This window comes from Osmerus mordax, chromosome 16 (assembly GCF_038355195.1).
Source record: "Osmerus mordax isolate fOsmMor3 chromosome 16, fOsmMor3.pri, whole genome shotgun sequence".
In the NCBI taxonomy this organism is placed as follows: Eukaryota; Metazoa; Chordata; class Actinopteri; order Osmeriformes; family Osmeridae; genus Osmerus; species Osmerus mordax.
Window position 1 is genome coordinate 15622302 of NC_090065.1, and position 23213 is coordinate 15645514.

Consider the following 23213-nt stretch of genomic DNA (forward strand, 5'->3'; position numbering starts at 1 on the left):
TAACATATATGTTTATAGATAAGTAGATGTGACTGTACGGTACGGTCATGTGAAACTGGTTATTTCAAATGCAACTAGCAGTGATGTGACCTGATCATTTGTGTATGTCCAACATTACCTACTTAAACAATTCTGTGTACTTCAAAGTGACCTTAGTTTCTAGGCAACCAGCAAATCACTTAAAAATCCTTAATTAAAGTAACTTTTGTTTCTTGTGCTTCTGTCTAGGAAACGTACCAAGCCACCAAATACCAGGTTTCTCCAGACTTACAGCATGTTCTGCTGGCCTACAGAGTGACCCCAGTGAGTGGTGCTTGTGTCAGGAGGAGCAGTAAGACTGAGTCTTTCTGTTCCAGATATGAAGGTTCCCCTCAGCTTTAAGGTGACAACTGAATGTGTTTTTGTCTCCGTAGGTCTACCAGCACTCCTATAAGGCCTCCTACATAATCTGCAGCCTGGTTACCCCGTAAGATATCTCTTGTGCTCTTCATTCTCTCTCTCTCTGCCCATCTATTTCTCTGTGTTTACTTCTCTCTCTGCCTCTCTTTTAGTCTTACTGCTCCCTTCGCTTATTCTCTGATGAGAGAGTTTAGTCATGCAGCCTGTCTTCTTGTGCCGCCACCTGGTGGCTGTAGCATCAATGCAAGCCCTTATTGTCGTGCTCACAGTTTAGTACACCCTCTCTGGCCTGTTTTTTTACACCTTAATCCATCTCTGTCTACTCTTTTCCTTACTTTTCCATAGTTATAAAAAGCACAGAACACTAGCTGTTCTGGGCTAGCTAACTAGGTCTGGCCATGGATGATTGATTATGACTTGAGTAAGCAGCACAGTAAGCCAGCAGCAGGGTTTATCGGTTTGCTGAGCATGCATACACACACACACACACACACACATAGACACACACACATACACATCCAGTACCTTGAAGGAATGACTTTGTTTTGTTTGTGTGGCCTCCTCTCAGGGAGACATGGAGTCTGAATCCTCCGGAGGTGAGAGATGCCTTCCTGCAGTACGCCGGGTGGGGACCCAAGGGTCAACAACTGGTAAGGAAACACACACAAACTGTAAAAGCACAGGATATTGCTGCTTACGTGTAAGATATATGTTGGGCCCTTGTCATGTGAACTGTAGAGACACTGAAAGTGCCTTTGTTGCCAAACGTTTCTCCGCCTTCTCAAGTTTGGTGACATGATGGACATCATTTAGGCCACGGCGGGTTCAGTGTGGCACTGTGATAAACAGAATCTAGCATCGTAGCAAAACCCTAAAATGTGGGGCTGCTATGGGATTTATGCACTTTGTGTGTCTGACTGCATTAACTATGCATTTATTGTATAAACATTCTGTTTTCTAGCAATCCAATAATATTCTAGTTAAGACTGGCCTAAAATAAAGTAGCAAAGGAAAATATCTTCTGTTGCGTCACAACAGCACGCCAGAAGTTTCGCTCTACCTCTTCATTTTGCATTTGCCTTGGTATATTTACTTACAAAACATACACCCAGTAATGAGTTATCACCTTTCACCACAAAACTGGTCATCATAATTGCACTCACTGTCATTTTTTTTCAATGACAGACAAACTTATGGATGGAAACAAAAACATTACAAGTAAAATATGAACCCTCGCTTCAGAATTTTTATCTAAACAAGTTTAGTGTTTTTGTTGTGTGTGCGTGTGTGTTCTCTTGTATTTGCATGTGTTTTTGTGTGTGCTGAAGCATTGGGTGTCTGGTGTGTGGAGGTGAGGGAGACAATTACTGACAGAGCAATCAGCAAGGCTAGGTCAATGTGTTTGTGTGTGTATTTGAGAGAGAGAAAGTGAGATAGAGAGCTGTATATGAGGGGACATCAGGGATATTATTCAGAATTACCATGCATATACATGTACTTTTCCTCTCAAAACGCATATGAAACCAAACTCATATTATACTGAAAACCACACATAACATACTAATGAATACTTTTACATACAAAACTGAAACTCTCACACAAACAAAAGAAAAAGTATACACTGACATACACAACTGAAAAGTTTTCATGAAAACTATCAAAAGCTTTCACACAAACTAGTAAAGTGTGCTTATATACACAGTTCAAATGCTCTCCTAGTACTATGAAAACCTTTCACATAAACTGTTGAAAAGCTTTCACACATACCGTACTCTCTGTAAAGTGTGCTGAAATGCACAATTAAAATGATCTGATGTAGTTTTGTGAAAACCTTTGAAAAGCGTTCATAGTCGCTATTGAAAGAAATAATTTAGCATGAAAGCATTTCAGTATGGTGTATGAGAGGATTTCAGTTGGTTGTTTGAGGGGATAGGAAGGCATTTCAGTTGAACTGGAATGTGGTTGAGAAAATAGTGCATATCTCATAATACAGGCAAACAGCTGTTGTTTGTTTGTTTGCCACACTGATGTCTGCTTCAACAACCTAAAGTAGCCTAACCAAAGCAGTGGCATTATACCATTTTCTGGGTGAATACTCGATTCTGATTGGCTGCAGGGGTGTCCATTATCCGGTGATATATAATAATATATAATGACATATAAACAGTAATATATAATTACTGTTTGGAGTATATGTAAACTTTTATGCGGTCACCTCACATCAATTTGCTATTCAACTTGCTCCACAGGCTAGAACTAGTATCTCTATATGGCCCATAGTTTCTTTGTTCGTGAAAATCTTGATATTCATTTTGGGACAGTGACATGGCTGGTTAGCTAGCTAATCTTCTTGTCAAACATACTGTAAAATTATATTTACTGTTTGTCAACCGTACACAATGTTATTGCCTTTGAATCTTGTTAGCATAACGTTAGTTTTCGGGCTAATAGCTCAGCCAAAGGAAAGCCGGTGTTGGCTCTATGAGCTGAGCGGACTAGAAATATCAGAGTTGGCTAACGTTAAAAAACTTTAGATTTCTATTGCAAAACGGCTGAAAACATAAATTCATGTTTGTCGTTGGCAAGTGACCATGGTATAAGCAGGATAATGCCCTTCGAGGTGTACAATATCACTTGATAATGGACTCCGTGGAAGCAACCACGCCTCCGCATCGTCCATTATCAGGTGATATTGTACAACTCGAAGGGCATTATCCCTTAGACAGCTGACTTAAAAGAAAAATTGTGACTTAAAAGAAAAAAGAGTCTTGCTGCTCTTGTTGGTTAGTGGTAACTGATTTAAATTGTTGTACTCGCTGTGAAATATTCTTTACTGTTGCTTGCTTTTCTACAGGTACACTTGCACTTATAGCGATTCATGTTGTTTGATTGTAACTTGTTTAACTACATGCTCTTGTGGTTCTTCACTTTGGCACTTATTTTGATTGTTCACAATATGTGCTTCATGTTTTGGTTACCCGCAATGTTTTTGGGGCTATCTTGTTGTTATTATCAGTGACCTATGCACTTTGTAAAGCTCTCTCTTGGAAGTCGCTTTGGATAAAAGCGTCTGCTAAATGAATAAATGTAAAATGTAATGTAAATGTATAAGGTTCCAAAAGAAGGATGGAAAATGGATGGAACTGAAGTAGAGTCATAGCCGTAGGTGGTAGAAAACGAAGGAAGAAGCATGCACACACGTCAGTTACAACACACAAGCACCAATCAACACACCTGTCACATACTCCGCTGGTGCCTTTGTTACCATCACTTCATCTCTTTTTTCCCTTTGTTCTCCATCACCTTTTTCACTCACATAACCCCCCCCCCCCCCCCCCCCCCAATGCTGACATTCACCTGCCTCTGTAACATACCCTGTCTTTATTAAGGGGTGTTCTGCTCTTACACAACACACCAAAATGGGATATATAAACTGATAATAAATCAATTGAAACTGAAAATAAAATCTCAATCATTTAGTAAAGTAATGATTGCCAGATAGTGGGAAGTGGACAGGCATTATCCAGCTTCTGTCTTGAAGACGAAAGCATGGTGGAGTAGTGAAAGACACTTTAGCTTGCCACTGGAAGTAAGCTGGGACTGAATAAATATGGGAAGGAATAATGACGAATACAGTAAGCATCTATACTTATAAACAGATTTCTCAATCTACATCAATGTCTTAAAGCTCAAATCTGCCTGGTGTTACTAGGAACATATCTCTTCGCACTGGTCTCACTGTGACCAGTTTGATGCTTCAGTTTCAGCTGAAAAGAGGAGGCTGGGTACTGGCTTCAGATACCCACGCTGCCCACGTGCCAGTCACCCAGCGGTGCATCTTCATCCTCGCTGGTGATGCCATTATGGCACAGCCGGCTTACATCACCAGTCTAATATTATGACTTATACCCAGTGACACTAACCTATACCCAGTGTTGAGACAGCACTGCCTTCCTATGTTGCTGTCTCTCTATTTGTGTGTGTAATGTCTGGGCGAATTAGCCTGTGTGTGTCTGTTTGACAATTGAGCCTGCAGTGTGTGTGTGTGTGTGTGTGTGTGTGTGTGTGTGTGTGTGTGTGTGTGTGTGTGTGTGCCTGCAGGCTAGGTTTTCAGCCAGCTGGAGTAGCTTCATTAGTATCAGAGATGGCTATATTTGCCTGCGCCTCTGGACAGAAACAGAAATATGACCTCTAATGAAACAAGAGCACGCGCTTTCAGGCCTGCATTGATTAAGAGAATCTGAGGCATATAAGGCTCTGTATGTGTGAGTTGATATGTGTCTGGAAACTGGTGAAGTTTTTGGACTGAGTGAATGTAACATTGTTATAATTACCTGGGTAGGGTACAAAAAGGTCATTGTCCAATTACATGTTCTGTTTGCACCTTTAAACCCCAAAAGAAGAAAAGCTAACACTGGAAACCCACACTGACAATTTGTCTTTATCCATCAGAAGCTGTAATCACTGTGACCCATTGTGTCTCCACACAGAGTTTCATCTTTGAGAACAACATTTACTACCGAGCTACAGTGGAGAGTCGCACCATCCGCTTGGTGTCCACGGGGAAGGAGGGGCTCATCTTCAACGGCCTGGCTGACTGGCTCTACGAGGGTAGGAGGACTGCAGACACTGCTCCCAGATAACCCATTATACTACTAATCCCAACAGGATGCATCTAAATGCATTTCCTGTAGAACATGTCTATGAAGCATTTATTCTAAATATAAAAGCTTCCAGATTATTGTACTACTAGGGAGAAGGTTAAATTCAAACATACGTACAGTTGGAATGCGATGTCTTCAAAACAGTAGAGAGAAAGCATAAAACTTAATGTCCTGTCTAAACTTCAAAGGATGGACAAGAGATTACCCCTGTTGTGCTTATAACCCTGTTATCAGAGGTCCCAAGTATTGGTAGCATTCTGTAAAATTATTAAATTCCAAAAGTATTCATCTGTACACATGTCAGTGCTCACACATCCCTCAGTTCTCTATGCTTGTCATTGTGTTCATTCATTTGTCCCCACATCACTGCTATCTTATACTGTTTGCCATCATTCTTATCATTTGCTGATATTTCTTGTGTAGGAAAAAGAACAACAAACTAACAAACTGCTGAAATGATTATTGTGTACGGCACTGTGTTTCTGAGAAAGTTTGTAGAGTTTGTCTGTGTACCAGGAAGAAGAAAGGGTGCTTTCTTGGATTAGCTTGAATGTTATTAGAGGTTGTATAATTGAAAATCCTTTGATGTCATACTTACATAACTGGCTGCGGGGTGTGTAGTGTCAAGGTAGTGAGATATTCTGGATGAAGTCTGACAGTCAACCACCTGCCAAACAGACATTCAATTTGAATTTATGGAGGCTGTGAGTCTGTCACTCTTCACAACTCTCTAATTCTCCCAACCACAATGCAATGGACGCCTCAATCCAGTTATGAGAGGATTACAACAGCACCAAACTTCAAATATCAGAGTTTGTCAGGTAATTGATTCACGATTTGGGCCATGCAATGCAGAATAGCCAACCATTGACCTTTAATATACAGACATATTTTATCATTTAGGATTACTGTTAAGCATCTAATTAAACCAGCCAAAATGTGATATTTCTTCATGAATAGCCAAATGGGGGATTACATATCTGATAAGGAGAGTTATTAGTTTAGCCACTTTTAATCCTGGTACTGAATCAGTTGATTGTTCAAGTAGACAGTGGACAACTTGTGTGACTTCAGGCTACTAGTATACTCAAGCTGCTCTCTCTGGGTTCTCTCTTTGTAGCCCTCTTTTTTCTCTTTGCTTTCTATATAATTTTTGTCACATTTCTTCTTTATGTTAACCTCTTCATAAGGCTCTCTCTATCAGTCTCTCTTCATTCTTTCTGTCTCTCATTCTTTCTCTTTCTCATCTGATAGGTGTAAGAGTCAAGTAGGTTCCTGCTAGACACCTGTGGTTGGAATGCAGAGCAGGGAGAGGCTATCCACACAACAATAACAGAAAATGAACATCTCTCCACAACGCCCACACCAACACTGATTTATCATTGCAGACAGTCTGTGTCTCCATTGGAAGAGTTATTTAACAGGATAGAGAGGGTTTTTCCATGGTGGCTTCCAGATGCGTGTGATTCAGCCATGCTAGTTTTGATGACTTTTCATGATTCAGTATTTCTGTATTTGTTTTCCATGAGCAATGTGCCAGTAGTGCTTACACCTGGTAATTGGTGTCAGATTATGCCTGAGGCTTGTCTGTACGGGTATAGAGTTTTTCGTCCAAATCAGGATTTTGTGTATGTGTGTGTGTTCTGAGCATTGATACTGTTTTGGCTCTAAATCTTGACAAATGACAAATATGATATAGTTGTCACATGGCCATGCTGTACCCAGCCTGCCTACTCACATTCTGTTAGGTAGGTGGTCTTCATCACCACCACTGTCGTCATCTTCGTCATGACACATTCCTTTAGTCATCAATTCAGATTCCGATAACCCACTCCTCCAGTGGTAATGGACGCTCAAGTCCCAGATTAGTGACTGTGGTTACCAATGCATCCTCAAGGAGATGGTCTCTCAAAGGGGTCTACTGCCACCTGCTGGACAAGAGAGTACTTTTAATAGATAGTGTCAGTTTAAACATAATCAATGTTATTGGTCTCCTTTATTAAAAATTATCCTTTCAAAACAGTGTATTTGAACCAGACACAATGCTCTTGAAATGCTCTACTTCTGGCAAAAACGAAAACCTTTTTCATAAGCTTCATCTCGTCTAGCATTGTTTCAGTGACCTCTGGCTCGTTCTTCATGACTGATGAATGTTGAACTGCAATGTTAACTGATCTGCCTTACCGCTTCTTCAATTCTCCTGAACATATTTCAAACTGTCACAATTAAATATGAGGAATGACTCTCTCCCCTCCAGTGACTGTACTTTAGCTGGGTTGCAATAAATCAGACTAAAGTTAGGGAGTCAGTTGGCTGAGCGGTGAGGGAGTCGGGCTAGTAATCCGAAGGTTGCCAGTTCGATTCCCGGTCATGCAAACTGACGTTGTGTCCTTGGGCAAGGCACTTCACCCTACTTGCTTCGGGGAGAATGTCCCTGTACTTACTGTAAGTCGCTCTGGATAAGAGCGTCTGCTAAAAATGACTAAATGTAAAGTTTTCATCAGGGCCCAGTTGTTCAGAAGTAATCTGATCGGATTTCGGCTAGCAGATTGTATCAAGAATTAGAAAATGGGTTGGATTTGGCATGTTTTCCAACTAAATCAATCATGCCCAAGGCCTATAAAACCTATGTTACTAGACCAAAGAGGTGGAATCATGGACTCAAATGGAACTGCTGAAGTGCCATTTTTACGTTTTTTGTCTACAGAAGTTGGAGGAATCTGGGTTGAAATCCCACCGAATGTAAATTCCACGGGGTCTATGAATTTTGTTAAATTTAAATCTGAATCTGAACTCTGAAGCAACAAAAAACACACAATTGGCAACAGGCCCTTTAAGAGAGGTGATTACACAGATGTGGCTCTTGACATTATTGGAGGTGAAAACTCGCAAGCTCTGCATGGGAAGTAGTTAAAGGGAATGGTGGGCTGAAGATTGTAGAGGAAAGTGAGTGAGTTCCTCCTAATGCTGAGGAAATGGCTCGATTTGTTTTTTGGTACCAAGTACTTCGTTTTCCACTGCAGAATAGTACCGCCACAATGTGACTGGCTGTCATAGCGGTCAGATGAGGGGTCTTACTGTTTAAAATACATTGCAAATAGAAGGGAGTGTTTGTATTGTTTTTATTGTGCTGTTTTCTGTCTCTTCAAATCCAAACATTTAAGTGACTGTAAGGGCCAAATTACAGGTAAACGATTTTGTGTTGATATTTCTGTTTAAAAAAAATATTATTGTGTTACTTATATATATATTATATAATTTCATATAGGGTGTCAGGTGGCTGAGCGGTTAGGGAATCGGGCTAGTAATCTGAAGGTTGCCAGTTCGACGTTGTGTCCTTGGGCAAGGCACTTCACCCTACTTGCCTCGGGGGGAATGTACCTGTACTTACTGTAAGTCGCTCTGGATAAGAGCGCCTGCTAAATGACTAAATGTAAAATGACTAAATATAAGAATAGTAAGTAAGTAAGTAAGACTTTATATAGCACATTTCATACAAGAATTGTAGCTCAAGGTTCTTTACATAAAATAAATAGAAACAATAATACAAGTGATAAAAGTAATTATTAAATAGCAAATTATAAAAACAATAATATAACTAATAAAAGTAGTCAAACCCTTCTGAGATAAAATTACTTAAATGCTTCAGTAAAAATGTAGGTTTTAAGCTGTCTTTTAAAAATGTCTAGCGTATTTGCTTCCCTAATATTTATGGGTAATTTGTTCCATAGTTTTGGGGCGTAATTGACAAAGGCCGAATCACCAATCTTCTTATGACTGCTTCTGGAATTGCTAGTGGAATTAAGGTTACGTTATATATATGCTAAGTATGTATTGGTTGTTGTAGATCTTTTACTGCACGTGCCAGAAGGTCCTGAAAGGTGTGTGTGATTGGAGTTTTAGACACGTGCGTGTCATCTTTGCAAGCCCATTATCTTTCTTTTGTTATCCACAAACTTGTGATTATGTTCCCGTGAGGTTGATGAGACCAACTGAAAATAAAAATACATTAATTGTCATCCAGGTTTTGGTTTTCTTGAGTAGCATGGCACGACCGACGTGGAGAATGCTAGAAGTTTACAGAGATTAGGCCATGAGTCAGAACCTTTTACTTTGCCCAAGTGTAGTGGCATAATTAACTACAAAACTCTGACATTGTTGCCACTACAGTGACCCCATGCAGGCTATTCTACCTGTTGTACATTGTTATATGTAATCCAAGTTTGAGCACTGGTAATCTAGATTTGGTCATCTTGAATAGTTTATTTCTGGATCAAGGGGATCCAATTCTATGTTGCTTTGAAAAACCAGCACAAAAGTTAAATGTTGTACCAGATCCTGGATAGCAAAACATGGGATTTCCAAATTCAGATAAAAAAAATTTGAAACACTGGGCCCTGCTTACAAATTGTCCTTTAGGTGAAGTTCCCCTAGACCCAATAACTAACCGACAAGTCAAGGACACTTGCATTATGAAACCAATTTTGGTTAGTGTCGTACTGAAAGTAATTATGCTTCATATTTGTTTTGTTTTGTTCTATTTGCTTGTTTCAATTAGCTTGTTATTTCTCTTTTCTTTGCAGAAGAAATCTTTCAGACCAACGTTGCCCATTGGTGGTCACCAGATGGCCTAAGACTGGCCTACACTACCATCAATGACTCCCTGGTGCCCAAAATGGAGGTGCCCATGTTCACTGGAGCCGCCTACCCCACAGCACAGGAATACCATTACCCCAAGGTTCGTCGTGGCATGTACAGTGGCGGGATAAGACAGTGTCTTATTGACACTGTCGTAGAGTGGTCAAATGGCTAAATAATGATTGTGATAACCATTGATAAGTGTTTGTATGTTCTGTGCTGGCATGCCCCTGCAGGCAGGGGAGGAAAACCCTGTAGTGCTGCTGTTCGTAGCCAGTCTGAACGGCCCAGTGCACACAGTGGAGATGAAGAAACCAGATGACCCCCGCATAGGGTGAGTCTCCCTTCTCCATCTATCAAAAGTTACAGAGACCAACATCTACGGATGCCTCTGATGGAAGGCCTTTGTTGTGTTGTGTGTTTACACATAGAATAGATTTGCAGTCAGACTAAATGTAATTATATCGTTGCTTTATAAGGTTAAAGAATTTGATAGTTGTAATTGTGATGCATTTGTGGTTTTCAGGAGGGAATATTACATTACCATGGTGAAGTGGGCCACCAGCACCAAGCTGGCAGTCAACTGGCTGAACAGAGGTCAGAACAATTCCATTCTCACCCTGTGTGAAGCTACCACGGGAGTCTGCATTAAGGTGCAAACACACACACTGTCTCAGACTTGATTTTACAACTGCATTTTAAGCCATGCTACAAATTCTAAAACACATTGAGCAAAAACAACACTTTGCTCTAACACATTCTTTCCATGTATGAAACCAAATGAAACCTGTACTTTTCAGAAACACGAGGATGAGAGTCAGAGTTGGCTTCACAGACAGGTAAGTGAGAAGTGTTTTATCCCAGATCAATACTAAAGATATTGACACTCCTACAAATCACATTTGACAAAAGGTTAGAATGTCAGTCTATAAAGCCCAGAGTCTGTGACTACCTAATTAGAATTCCTGCAATTCCTTAAAAATTCCTTTTGGTTGTGGCCTCAGGAGCACAAACTAATAGATGAAACTCCTACAGCCACATGCCTGTGATTGTACAATGTCCTGCTAGTAGTTACATTCTGGCTCTTAAGATTTGGCAAAAACAATCTCACAATGTTAAATGGTTGTCCGTTGGGTCTCTCAAAAGTAGAAACACCATCACACCTCCATTCACTCTGTATTGCAGAACGAAGCGCCACTCTTCTCTGAGGATGGGCTCAAGTTCTTCTTCACCAGAGCAATCCCTCAGGGTGGGAGGGGAAAGTTTTTCCACATCTCAATGTCCACCTCCAAGGTATGTTCTTCGAGTTCCTCTGAAACCATCATCCATAACTCGTCTCTGAATTCCATCTCCCTGGCCATGTCATTCACCTCTGCAACCCACTGCAGCCCCCCATAGATACTCAGTTTTTGCTGAATCAGCTATCCATGTATGTGTATGTATGTCTAAGCAGTGTGGTGCAGAGCCAGAGGAGGTGAAACAATTGTGACAATTGTGACTATTGTGGACACAATTGTGGTGTGTGGTTTTGTTCCAGCCCAACATCAGCACAGACACGCTGCAGTCGCTCACCTCTGGGGACTGGGATGTCACTCGCATCTTGGCATACAGCAAAGACAGGCATCTAGTGTAAGCCCCACCTTGGCCTCAAAACTCCACACTTACACAGTGGTGCATAGCATTTGTCTACCTATCAGGGAAAAACATTGTTTCCCACTTCTTCTTTTCACAGTTCCACACAGTTTTTTGTAGCAACAGGATTTTGCACTTACATTTAGTCATTTAGCACTTGTATGTTGTTGTTCAGTGAATAGCGTATACAACCTAGTGTTCTTTTGAATTCCAACACTTTGCAATCCTTGGATATTTTCCAGATACTTCCTGAGCACAGAGGATGATCCCAAACGGCGTCATCTATACAGGTGTTCATCAAGCATTCACACTGCAGTATGTCACTGCCTCACCCTCAATCTGGCCATTTATACGCTGGAAAGGGAAGATCTGCTGAACAATGTCATGATTGGGACTTTCTCCTTCTCTACAGTGCCGACACCATCGGCCCCTTCAATCGCCGCTGTGTGTCTTGTGAGTTCAAGTGTGGCTTTGTGGATGGAGCCTTCAGCCATGACATGAGATACTTCCTCCTCAACTGTAAAGGTGAAACTCCTGACCCTGACATCTCTACACGCATTCTCCAAACCCAGCTGCATTCGGATTCCAAAGACCTCTTTCTAACAGCAGGAAAGGCTCCTGGTAGAATGTTGCCAGCATGTTTCTGAGTGTGTTGGTGATGGTGAACAACTACAGGGCTGTTGGTCAAAGGCAATAGAAACTGCTCAGTAAGAGGATGCTATTAAGTTAGAGCTACTTCACTCTTCATTAGACAGGCAACTTCAGTCTGTCTGGGTAACCTGGCACTGAGTCCTGCAGAGTTTATGATTCTACACTTGTGTCTGGTATCTGCAAGCCAGAGCTGTAAAAAGGCAGAGGGCGGAGTGAGTGGGGTGTTTACTAGCCATGTTCTCATTTCCTCAGAGAACGTTCATCATCGTTATCTCGCTCTCTTCTCCTCCCTCCGCCCGTACCCGGCACCATGGTTTCCATAGGAGCTGATTTGTTCAGAGGGCCCTTCTAGAGAGGACAATATGGCAATGGCTTTTTCATTCATTCAATTATTTGAGAGACCAGTGTTGCTAGAGGAATAACAGGATTTTAAGAAATCCACTTATTAGAACCAGACTGAATTTCACTGTAGAGAGATGCAGGAAGATGTTGCCGGTTCACTGACTACATGTCTTAGCAAAATATACTATACTGGTCTATCACCCTATGTCAAGGGGATTTACCTCAGTGCTGAAACACCTGTTTGAAGCTATGTTTATGTCTCTCCATGGTCCTTGCTCTCCATGTTGTTGTGTCCAGGCCCGGACATACCAAGTGTGGCCGTTTACAGCACAGACGACAGAGAGAGTGAGTCTCCGAAAAGAGTAAATAATTACTGAAACCTTGCTCTAGAATTAAATCACCCAAGTGCACATATTCCAGAGTGGGAACTTACATTCTATTTCATGCTCTGTTGATGTATCCTGCACTTGGAAAAGTTATTTGGATGTGTGTTAACTATCGCTACATTAATGCTAATTTGCTCATTTTAATTTGCTAATGATAATTTGTATTTGTTCCACTTCAGAATTGATTGACTTGGAGAATAATGACATTGTTAATAACACCTACTACAACATGCAGATGCCCAAAGTGGAGTATAAGGAAATTGTCATCGATGACTACAGTATGTATCTGCAATGTTCACGTTTGGAATTCCTTCTGAAGAACTTATTTATAGTTGTTTACGTGTCTCTGCCTGTTTCATAGCTCTTACAATGCAGATTCTGAAGCCTGCTGGGTTCACAGAAACAGCCCACTATCCTTTACTGCTACTAGTGTACGTATGACAGTGCACATACAAACACAAAAATTTACATAATAGGTATTGCAAATTGGAATACAACCTGTGGTGTTTTTTCAGGGATGGTACACCAGGGGGACAGATGGTGACAGAGCAGTTTGGTGTGGACTGGGCCACGGTTCTGGTAAGCAGCTACAGCACAGTGGTGGTCCGCTTCGACGGCCACGGCAGTGGCTTCCAGGGGACCAACCTGCTGCATAGGGTCCGCAGGAAGCTAGGGGTGCTGGAGGAAAGAGACCAGATGGAGGCACTTAGGTAACTAGTCACACACACATATTCATACACTAACATGAATACACATTCTTTTTATTAGTGGAAGTAAAAGATTGTCAATACTGTATCCTAACCAGGTGTTTCCTCCCTTAATTTTAATATAGACTGATTTCTAAAGAAACGTACATTGACAATAGTCGCATAGGTGTTTTTGGACAGGTAAGTTATCATTTACTGTATCCATGGTCTCTTCAAAGCTTCATGTCACACCTAATTATCTTGCTAACTGTTGTCTCTATACCTAGGTGTACGGAGGATACTTAGCCACTTTGCTCTTAAGTTCAGAGGACTCGCTGCTGAAATGCGGAGTAGCTGTTTCACCCATAACAGATTTTGAATTATATGGTAAACCGTTATCTTTTCCGGCTCCGGTTCTCGCTGTGTGAGTAATAAAATAGATATGATCTGAGAGAGGAGATATTCATCTGATCAAGACATTTTTGTTTTTGTTGTGTTCTGTTCATCCCTCCTGTCCTCCAGCCTCTGCATTCTCAGAACGATATCTTGGATCTCCGAAAACAGAGGCTCGAGTATACTCGGTAAAGGGCACATGCGTTTTGTTCATTTTGTACCCTGTGTCCTTATTCACTCAAAAAGAGGCACTGAGTGTGTTTTTCAAAGTAGTTCTATCTTTCCATTCTCTCAGATGGCTAGTTTGACCCACCGTGCTAGTCAGCTTATGGACAGACAGTACATGATTGTCCATTCAACAGCCGATGGTAAATATCTAATGCCTTCATCATTTATATTTGCAACCATTGTAAAAATACATTTGAACAGTTCTGTATTCATAGATGCCAACTCAATGTTTACCCCATTTCCATTTGCAGAAAAAGTTCATTTCCAGCACACAGCAAAGTTCATCAATCATTTAATCACCAAGAAGGCCAATTATTCTCTACAGGTTAGCCAGCAGCTCCATATGCTGTTTAATTTAGATCAATATATACTCAACTTTAATCCTTGAATGATATTAAGGATGTGTACATCCTCAATGTTTCTCCGGGCTTCCCCACAGATCTACCCAGACGAGGGACACTTCCTGCACAGCGACGGGGCGCAGCAGCACCTCAGCCAATCACTGGTCAACTTTTTTGAGGAGTGTTTCCGACTGCCCGAGCTGCCAATCGAGGAGAGGCAGGTAGAGGATGAAGATGATGGTTAAGCCAGCTGAGACCGTGGTGACGTGGGATCACTCTGCCCAGCAACTACAGACAGCACAATATGCAACAGATCATGCACACACACACACACACCTGACTTGCTGTTTATGATTTATGCTGCTCTTAACAGCACAGTACCTGCATGCACCAAGTACCAGCTGGCATCTTCCCCTCTCTTCTTTCTTATCGTCAAGAAGCCTGGACTGAAATTTCTCTTTGCCATATTGTTGGCTATCAACAGGCAGCAGAGGTAAACCAAAAGTTTCATCTCCTTTTCTGAACCATTGATTGAAGCAGCAGCAGTGTCCACTACTCCACCATAATGGAAATGTGGCAGAGAACCATGACATCCACTGGACTCCCATAACCTCAGCTCAGATTCACATCCTTAGGCTTCACAGCCCCCCTATGGACATCCAAGCTCATACGTTAAACATTGGGCAGATGGACACCGTGAGAGAAGCTAGTTTGTGGGATCATAACCGTAGACTTCCACCTACCCCTGGGGTACCTTCACATGAATTGTACCAGCCCCTGCTTCTGATGTTCAGCAGCACGCAGAACATACATTTCCCCTGATCCCTAATGTTTATTCTTGTTTGTTCGGTATGTCTAACAGTTTAGTAGCATTGTTGTTTGAATTGAAAACCATTGTGTAATTGTCATTGATTTAAATTTATTGTTGAAATAACATTTAGTGGGTGGTCCATTTTTACCTGACCTTGCATTAAGTTGTATAATGTAATTTTTGTCACTGTGCCTTACTTGGGGTAAATATGTATGTGTCAGGGACTCATTTTAGGGAAACATATTGACCATAAAATATTTAATAACTGCTATTTCTCCAGTATGAAAAGGTAAATTGAAGTTCTTTCTCTCCATAAAACTGACAGATCATAAACAAACCCATTCTAAAACATGTAAGATATAATTATGTGATACTGATGAACTAACATGCCAATCCATACATTCCTGTAATTCCCATTTCCTGTATGTGTATGAAGGGTAACATCGTAATAACAATCACACAGTGACCTTAATGTTATGTATGTTGCAAGTAAATAACAGATCATTGAGGCACATTTAATGTTTATGTTCCAATTTGGCTTGTCGGTGACAGTTTGAATTATTTGCGTCAAGTGTTAAATAGTTTGACTGTCCCCATGTCACTTATTTTAATATTGTAAGTGAAAGTTTCTATAGCTGATGTACAGAATGTATAAATATTTCATTGTGAAAGTACTGTTTGTGCAACTTGTACATAAAGCATTTTGAAATTTATAATCCCGAATAGTTTTTGAATTTATGAAAATTTCCAGTCTACTGTACCTAAATAGGCACTTTAACTTCACTTAAATAGAACTTATCTGCAGAGTAAAAAAAAGAATTCTGACTGCTGTGCAACAAAGGTGTATAGGACCATAAAGCTATGCTGCGCCGCTGTTTTTAGTATGTGCATTGTGGAAGAAATACTTTATGTGCATAATACAAAATGTTGGCCAGAGTTGGTTCCTACTTTGTTTCTATAACTGGTTTCACTTTTCTTGGAAGGCTTTCCAATAGACGTTGGAACATTTATCCGGCATTTTCTTCCATTCATTCACAGGGGCATTAGAGAGGATGGGCATTGATGTTGGGTAGACCTGGCATGCAGATGGTGTTATAATTAATACTAAATGTGTTTGATGGTGTTTAGTTCAAGGAGTGTGCAGGCCAGTCAAGTTTTTCCACACTGAACTCTACAAAATATTTCTGTATGAACTTCTCTTTGAGCAAGGGGGCAGTATCGAGCCATAAGGGCCTTCCCCAAATGGTTAGTTTGAAGCACAGAATTGTCTAGAATACATGTTATGCTTTAGCAGTAATATTCCCACCAGTAGAACTAAGGGATCAAGCTGACAATTGGCAAAACCTGACAGGCCTGCATGCACTACACAAGACAATAAGTATTATTTGTCGCTTTGAATAGAGGCGTCTGCTAAATGAATGTAATAAGCCAGAAACCGTTTTGCCATTGACACCTTTCAATTCCAGTGTTTTAGGGGCCCCCGGGCCTGCCCCACCCCCCAAAGTCAAACTCAATGACATGTGTTCACCTGCAGGGGACATTGCTCCAACTCTCCCACTACCCCCACCTCTCCTGGCTCACCGAGAGCGACACCTCACAATACTGTACTTACAAAAATCAGGCAAATTTGATGGAAATGAAGAGAAAAGAAGCTAAAACACAGCATTTATATACACATTTAAGTTACCTATTTTACAGACATATTTAAAATTCAAGTTCTGTTAAAATCCCAAAAATGCAAGTTGAACAAAAAGAACGAAAAGTGAGTATAAAACGTGTTAAGACCAGAATGGAATGCCTAGGGAGTGGAAGCTCTGCGTCCGTCTAAACATTACTTGTAGAATGACTGTGCCAGTCAACGATAAAAAAAACGCTATACCCAGTAGCATCTTTGCACATGTCAACAAAGACTTTATGGCACCCTTTAAGTATGAGGCACTTCCTATTGCCAAGAAACATAATTTTTGATTTGATTCGTCTCCGCCCTCTTTTCATTCTTTTGTTTTTCCACATCTGATGCCAGTACAACTGACAAATGCATGAGACCATTAACACATTGACACATAAACAGCATTTTGCATCAGATGTTGTTCACGGCTCTTTTTCTATCACTGTGAAGGGGAAGAGGTTAACCGTAATACCATTGTGTCCAGTGTTTCCTTGTCACATTGTACCATGGGAATGACCCTCCACACAGAGGTGGTTTTACACGTAGTCCGTACCGTCAGAACACTTCAAGTACACAGATGTACACAGTATGTACACATTTAAAATAAAAACACAAGCAAATAAAGCTTTTAGTCGGTATTACAGCAAGCACACACATTCTTCATTTGGTTACTGAAGGACTCACTGAGACCCATCATCTTTTACACAAAAATAATTCCTCTGCAATACTAAAACCAGTCCGTTCTCCTCCTCATCTCCTCCTCACCATACAACTCGTTTGTTTACCTTAAAGCCAGTTAGTTGACCTCACAATCTCTACATTGGGTTTACACTTTCTTAGACCCAACTTCACAGGTTCGTTCAGTCCAAAGAGAACAGGTTCTCCTCTCAATTTCCAGCATGGTTAGGAGTCTGAGAAGCTTAGGTACTTCCCACCCCCCATCACAGTCCCAAATGTAATTTAATTAAAAAGTAATTTCTCTTGAAAAAGAGAAAAATATATATTCACAACATCTAAGTTTTTGTTCCATGCCTTGAATCTTGAGATATATCAGTACAGTAACCCTTTTATTTCACAAATGCGCACACAGATGACACACAACAACGCACACCTAACAGACATCTCCCAGGTTCTGTACACAGGCTTACACAGCTCATTCACGGATGACTCACACAGACGAAACAAACAAACACACATACACACACATCAGTCTCACTGTCTTCCTTTCCCTCACACACTCGCTCTCCTTACAGGTACTGGTAGAAGCGAGAGTGTACCACCTGGGCACCAGACAGTTTGTGTGGGTGGGCAGTGGCAGACAAGCTAAGGTTTTTCCCCTGGGGAGGGTCTCCGTTCAGCAGCCCCACGGGGGGGTCTAGGGCCGGGGGGTCTCCTTGCTGCTCAGCCGAGGTGTCGAGGCTGACCTCGGGGTTGCTGGCGCGGTGGCGCTCTCGAGCGATCCACTCCCGGATGGAGAAGTCCTGGGAGCTGCACTTGGGCTTGAGGCGGTCCACGGCCGACAGCTCGGCTCGCGAGCCCCCCCCGGCCTGCTCCTGCCAGCCGCCCAGCACCGACAGCTGGGCGAAGTCTCTCTGGCCACCCATGGTGTGTCTGCGCCTGATGTTCTTCTTCTTAGTGCGGCCCTCTGGGGAGCGGCTCCTCTGGGTGCCCACCCCGAACATGTCATCCACGGACGTGCGCAGGCGGAACTTGAGGCGGTCGGTGATCTTCAGGCGCCACGCCGGCTCAGCCTTGTCAGACTCGCTGCGGGAGGAGGAAGAGGTGCTGAGGCTGGCGGGGGAGGTGCCTCGGGGGCCCAGGGTGCAGGCAGTCTTATTGCCGCGCCCTCCGTCTACAGAAGACTCGCTCTCGGTCTTGAGACGTGCGTTCGCTGACTTCTTCCTGGAGAGGGTGTCGCATTCTATGAGCCTGTGGGAGGGCAGGGGGCGGGGCAACTCCGGGATTTCCGGTTGGCCGATCTCCACTGTGTGCCCCGTCTCCTTGCCGCCGGCGAACGCCGACAGCTCGTTCTCACTGTCCGTCTCCATGGCTCGGCCCTCGCTGAACAGCTCGCTGCGTTCGTCGTCGGCGTCGTCGCCTCCCCGGCTCTCGGCCACCGAGCGCACCTCCAGGCTGAGCGCGTTCAGCTCTGCCCCGGTCAGGAAGGTCATGGAGGAGGTGGTGGAGTAATCTGAGGTGATGGAGCAGACCTCCGCCCCTGGTGCGCTGGCCCCGGCCTCTGGCCCCGCCCGGCCCTGCTGAGGCCTGGCAGCCGAGGCTTGGGAGCTGGTGCTGTTCATGGTGCCCAGGTCCGACACGCCGTCCTCGTAGGCTGAAGGGGGGTCGGACAGCGAGGACTGGTGGACTGTCTGCATGCGGTAGCTTAAGCTGGGGGAGTGGGAGGGGGAGGTGTAGGGGGAGCGCGTGCGGAGGATAGGGGAGGGCGAGGAGAGGTGTTTGGGTGAGGGTGAAGGCGAGGGCTGGGAGATGCTGGAGCGAGACTCTTTCCGGTTCCCCGTTTTGCCGTCAACCTTGTCCGCCAAAGAGCAGTGCGTGTCCCTCCTCCTCCCGTCCTCAGCCCTCCTCTCCTCCTCCACCTCCTGGCCGCCCAGAGACCAGGAAGCCTGGGTTGGGGGAGTGGCCAGGACCTGGCCCTGCTCAGGGAGCTCTTTCTTGGGGAAGACAGAGTCTAGGTCGTCGTCAGAGCTGCTGGGTTGGGCTTTATCCTTGGGCTTCTTACGCTTGCGGCTGACAAAGAAGGAGGAGCGCAGCATCTCTCTGCTACACTGGTCCCTCCCAGACCCCCATAGGCCCTGCAAGAACACAGCACCAGCAGGTGAGCAAACACACACACCCACACACACCTTACAAATGTACACACACCAAACACTAACAGGCTGGTAGTCATGTGCCACGGCCACATTAAAGGGGTCATTGATTGCAAAACCGATTTTACCTTGTCATAGTTGAATAACGACAGTTCGGTGGGTAAAATGGACATACAGTGAACCTCAAAGTCCACTGACACCTCTTTCCTATCTAAATCCCACAACTTGAAACTGCAGCTGTAAATCGATCGGTTTTGAAAAAAAAATATTTGTGACGTCACAAATATAGAATCACCTTTGTCACGCCCCAACATTTAGATACAGACCAGCCCTCTGGTGTTCGGGCCCAGGATCTCAGACACTCAACGGCTATGGCTGATGTTTTTCTATGAGAAGATCCCTGTTATGTTCGACACATTTATTCATTTGTTCGAACCATTTCACCAAAGACAGTTTTGAATGAAAACCTTGGACAATTTGAAGAAGGATTTGCTAAGCCGCTGTTGCTGAAAAGAGGTGCTGTTCCAACCGTATGCTCATCACAAACTCAAGCTGTAAGTATGATTTTGTCGCTAACAGCTAGCCTATTAGCAATGATAACGTCTCCTGTATCTAGCATAGGTAGAATGCTAAATACGTTTAAAAACACATCAACATACCTTACTTAGCAAATGACTCTAGCTAGACTAGCTGTAGTCGGCATTAGAAGGGAAGCTTCCGAAAAAATTGCCAGAAAACAAATAGCAGTCTAGCCTATTGCTAACGCCTTTCTAGATCTATTTGAAAGAACTGGAGAAAGGCAGGTGCTAGATACAGGTACGTTAGCATTGCTAATAGCTATTACCGACAAAATCATACTACAGCTTCCGGTTGTGATGAGCATAAGGTCGGAACGCACCTCTTTTCAGCAACAGCTTTCATAGCAAATCCTGCTTTACATTGTCCCAGGTTTTCAAAACCGTCCTTGGTGAAATGGTTTGAGCAAATGTGTAATTGAGGGTCGAACTGCACAGGGATCTTCTATGCTACGGTATAGACAAACATCAGCCATGCCCGTCGAGTCAATGTTAGCTAGACTCTAGCTTATCTGCTTTTTATTAACGCTGATTTGCAAGGAATGCAACAACAGCTAGATAGTGAAAACACCTAGACTGTAGGCATGTAAACTAGTTTAGCTTGCTAACGCAAGAGCATAGGTAAAATGTGTGATGATTTAGTCTAGTTTATTGGCAATGGGGCTAACACGTTATTTCATGTTCCTGACTGTTTCATTTGAATAAATAACCCGTGTTGTCATGTAAATCTACAATTCACGATGCATGTTTGTCCAGATATTTTTCATTTTATTTTTCAGCAAGATATGTAGCTAACTGAAGCTGAGTTGAATCACGATATAGTTTGGTTGCTAAACTGTAACGTTACCCACCTAAGTCGATCCCGTTTGCTTCGACAACAAAAGTGGAAACAACTAACGTTATCCTTTCAAATGATATCTAGTCAATCTGTTGAAAACAGTGTTGTGTAGACAATAGATTTATTCGCACGTTTTTATTTCAAGTCTCCACCTTCGATGTTTCAGTGAGTGCTCCGCAGCTTCACTCGTTGAAAACCAACCAATCAGCACGCAGCTATATATTCATGACCATAAAAGGAGAAAACCTAGCGTTTTTTCCAGGGACAATTTCACAGGAAGCACCAGGGGGCATAGAACAGCACCCGGGCCATTTTCAGCCCAACCAATGTTACATACCCTATTCGGAGACCATAAGGAACAGTGTGAAATACCCCCCAAAAACAGTCAATGACCCCTTTAAGGCATCAAGGCTCCTTAATCAACCAACAGATAATGTCAACTGACAGATAAGGTAGTTCAACTTACCTTTGATTTGGACGAGTCACTACATGCGGAATCTGGTGGGAGAGGAGAGAGCTGTTAGTGACGTTCTAGCACACAGCTGCCTGCCAAAGACAGTGTCTGAGAGAAAAGGACGGAGAGACGCTGGGAAAATGGAGGGAAATGGAGGAAAGGAGAGAAAACAACTGAGGCTAGCCCGGCGAAGCAAGCAGATGGATGGAACTAACAAATGGAGTCATCGACGGCTCAGAGATATGGAAGAGACAAAAAAGGGGGTCACCTTTGATGAGACGGTAGGTGACGGTAGAAGACGGAGATACACAGATGGAGAGAGACAGAGAGAGAGGAGGAAGTGACACCCGGCAGTGTGCACTCAAGACAGGAAGCTTCTCATGCTCGTGTGCCCACAGTGACAACAGCACATGACGCCAAGTCACAAACACGTTCTACACACAGCCACCAGCAGGGGCATTCTTTCCCCACTCGGACAAGTCACACTATCGGAGGGGGCGTGGGGTGTTACAACAACAACAACATCAACGGACGGTAGGGGTCTGGGCGGATCACATCTGTCCCCTGTGTCCCGCTGTCTCCAATCTAAGCAGGCTAGTAGCAGTAGCGTGGATTGCCTGAAATCCCTTGAAAATCACAATGCAACGTCTACCGTGCGGGCAAATCTTAACTGACACCTGAAAATACATCAACTGAAATAACAACGGAAAACACACACAGAAAAACGAGATGTCCTGCCTGTCCTTTTCCCTGGTACATCATGAACACAAATTCTTCCCTCGTAAGTGTATAAAAAAAAAACTGTGTGTGCCTTTTTGTCAGGTTAAAATCCGGAAGTGTAGAAGTGAGTTGTGTGTACTTAATTGCGGGTGTGTACTGATGACGGGTGTGGTCTGTTGAGCTAGGTGGTAGAGGGGGAGCGGGCCAGTGTTTGCCGACACAAATCTGACCCTCAATTAACACCCCCCCCCCCCCCCCCCACCCCCCTCTCAGACATCATGAATGGGTATGCCACATGAGCGGTGGGGTGGGGGGGGGGTGGGGGGTGAACCTGGGTGTGGGTGTGTGTGGGGGGGGGGGGGGTGTTGACCGTACCATGCTACTTGTCCTCACGATCAGCTTTAGGGACAACAAGAGACAGCAGAGGGGGGCTGTGAGAGACAGGTTCAGCACGGCCGTGTATCCCCTCGGCCAGAGGGTCATGTCATTTTGCTCATTTACTTTTAGATATGAGACGTGCACACACCACAGTAATAAATGACAAAAAAACATCAACTTCTCTTTCTTTCTTTTTTTCTCTCCTTTTTTTGGGTTCTCTCTCTCTCTCTCTCTCTCTCCACCCCAATTTACAAGAGCTGCGGGTTTCTGCAGACTACGCAGCTACACTTGGGACAACACTCGTCCTTCTTCCTACAGTCCCAGCTGTCCATCACTGACATTACTGAGTCCATCAGTGACATCACCGAGTGATAGACGCCGCCCACTTGGCCTGTGTCAAGATGGGGTCATGTGTGAGTGCTGGACAGGGACAGGGGAGAGAAACAACACACTACACACAAGAGGGCAGAGGTCAGAAGGGTTAAAACGTCCACTGGTTTCTTTTGGTTTGGTCAGGTTTTTCATTTGCTAAGGTTTTTTGTAAGGGGGGAGGGGGGGTGAGGAGGGGAAAGAACATGCC

General features: G+C 43.3%; 2 protein-coding genes across 3 annotated transcripts in view; one reads left to right on the forward strand and one right to left on the reverse strand.

Moving 5' to 3' along the window:
* Window positions 1-16118, forward strand: part of LOC136958550 (A-type potassium channel modulatory protein DPP6-like) — a 48545-nt gene extending 32427 nt beyond the window's left edge. For both annotated transcript variants that reach the window (XM_067252536.1, XM_067252535.1), the window contains exons 5-26: window positions 229-303; window positions 414-466; window positions 968-1049; window positions 4890-5010; window positions 9647-9801; window positions 9938-10035; window positions 10228-10354; window positions 10502-10540; window positions 10887-10994; window positions 11239-11330; window positions 11576-11623; window positions 11746-11858; window positions 12624-12671; window positions 12892-12990; window positions 13074-13143; window positions 13228-13422; window positions 13545-13599; window positions 13686-13785; window positions 13921-13979; window positions 14087-14159; window positions 14271-14344; window positions 14459-16118. In XM_067252536.1, coding sequence (XP_067108637.1) covers window positions 229-303; window positions 414-466; window positions 968-1049; window positions 4890-5010; window positions 9647-9801; window positions 9938-10035; window positions 10228-10354; window positions 10502-10540; window positions 10887-10994; window positions 11239-11330; window positions 11576-11623; window positions 11746-11858; window positions 12624-12671; window positions 12892-12990; window positions 13074-13143; window positions 13228-13422; window positions 13545-13599; window positions 13686-13785; window positions 13921-13979; window positions 14087-14159; window positions 14271-14344; window positions 14459-14605 — 2031 coding nt within the window. In that variant the 3' untranslated portion in view covers window positions 14606-16118. The remainder of the gene's footprint in view (window positions 1-228; window positions 304-413; window positions 467-967; window positions 1050-4889; window positions 5011-9646; window positions 9802-9937; window positions 10036-10227; window positions 10355-10501; window positions 10541-10886; window positions 10995-11238; window positions 11331-11575; window positions 11624-11745; window positions 11859-12623; window positions 12672-12891; window positions 12991-13073; window positions 13144-13227; window positions 13423-13544; window positions 13600-13685; window positions 13786-13920; window positions 13980-14086; window positions 14160-14270; window positions 14345-14458) is intronic.
* Window positions 16119-16607: 489 nt separating this feature from the next.
* The window catches only part of arhgap21b (Rho GTPase activating protein 21b), a 47038-nt gene continuing 40432 nt past the window's right edge, over window positions 16608-23213 (reverse strand). The window contains exons 23-24 of the mRNA XM_067253141.1: window positions 21548-21579; window positions 16608-19653 (exon numbers count right to left, since the gene is read on the reverse strand). Coding sequence (XP_067109242.1) covers window positions 18088-19653; window positions 21548-21579 — 1598 coding nt within the window. The 3' untranslated portion in view covers window positions 16608-18087. The remainder of the gene's footprint in view (window positions 19654-21547; window positions 21580-23213) is intronic.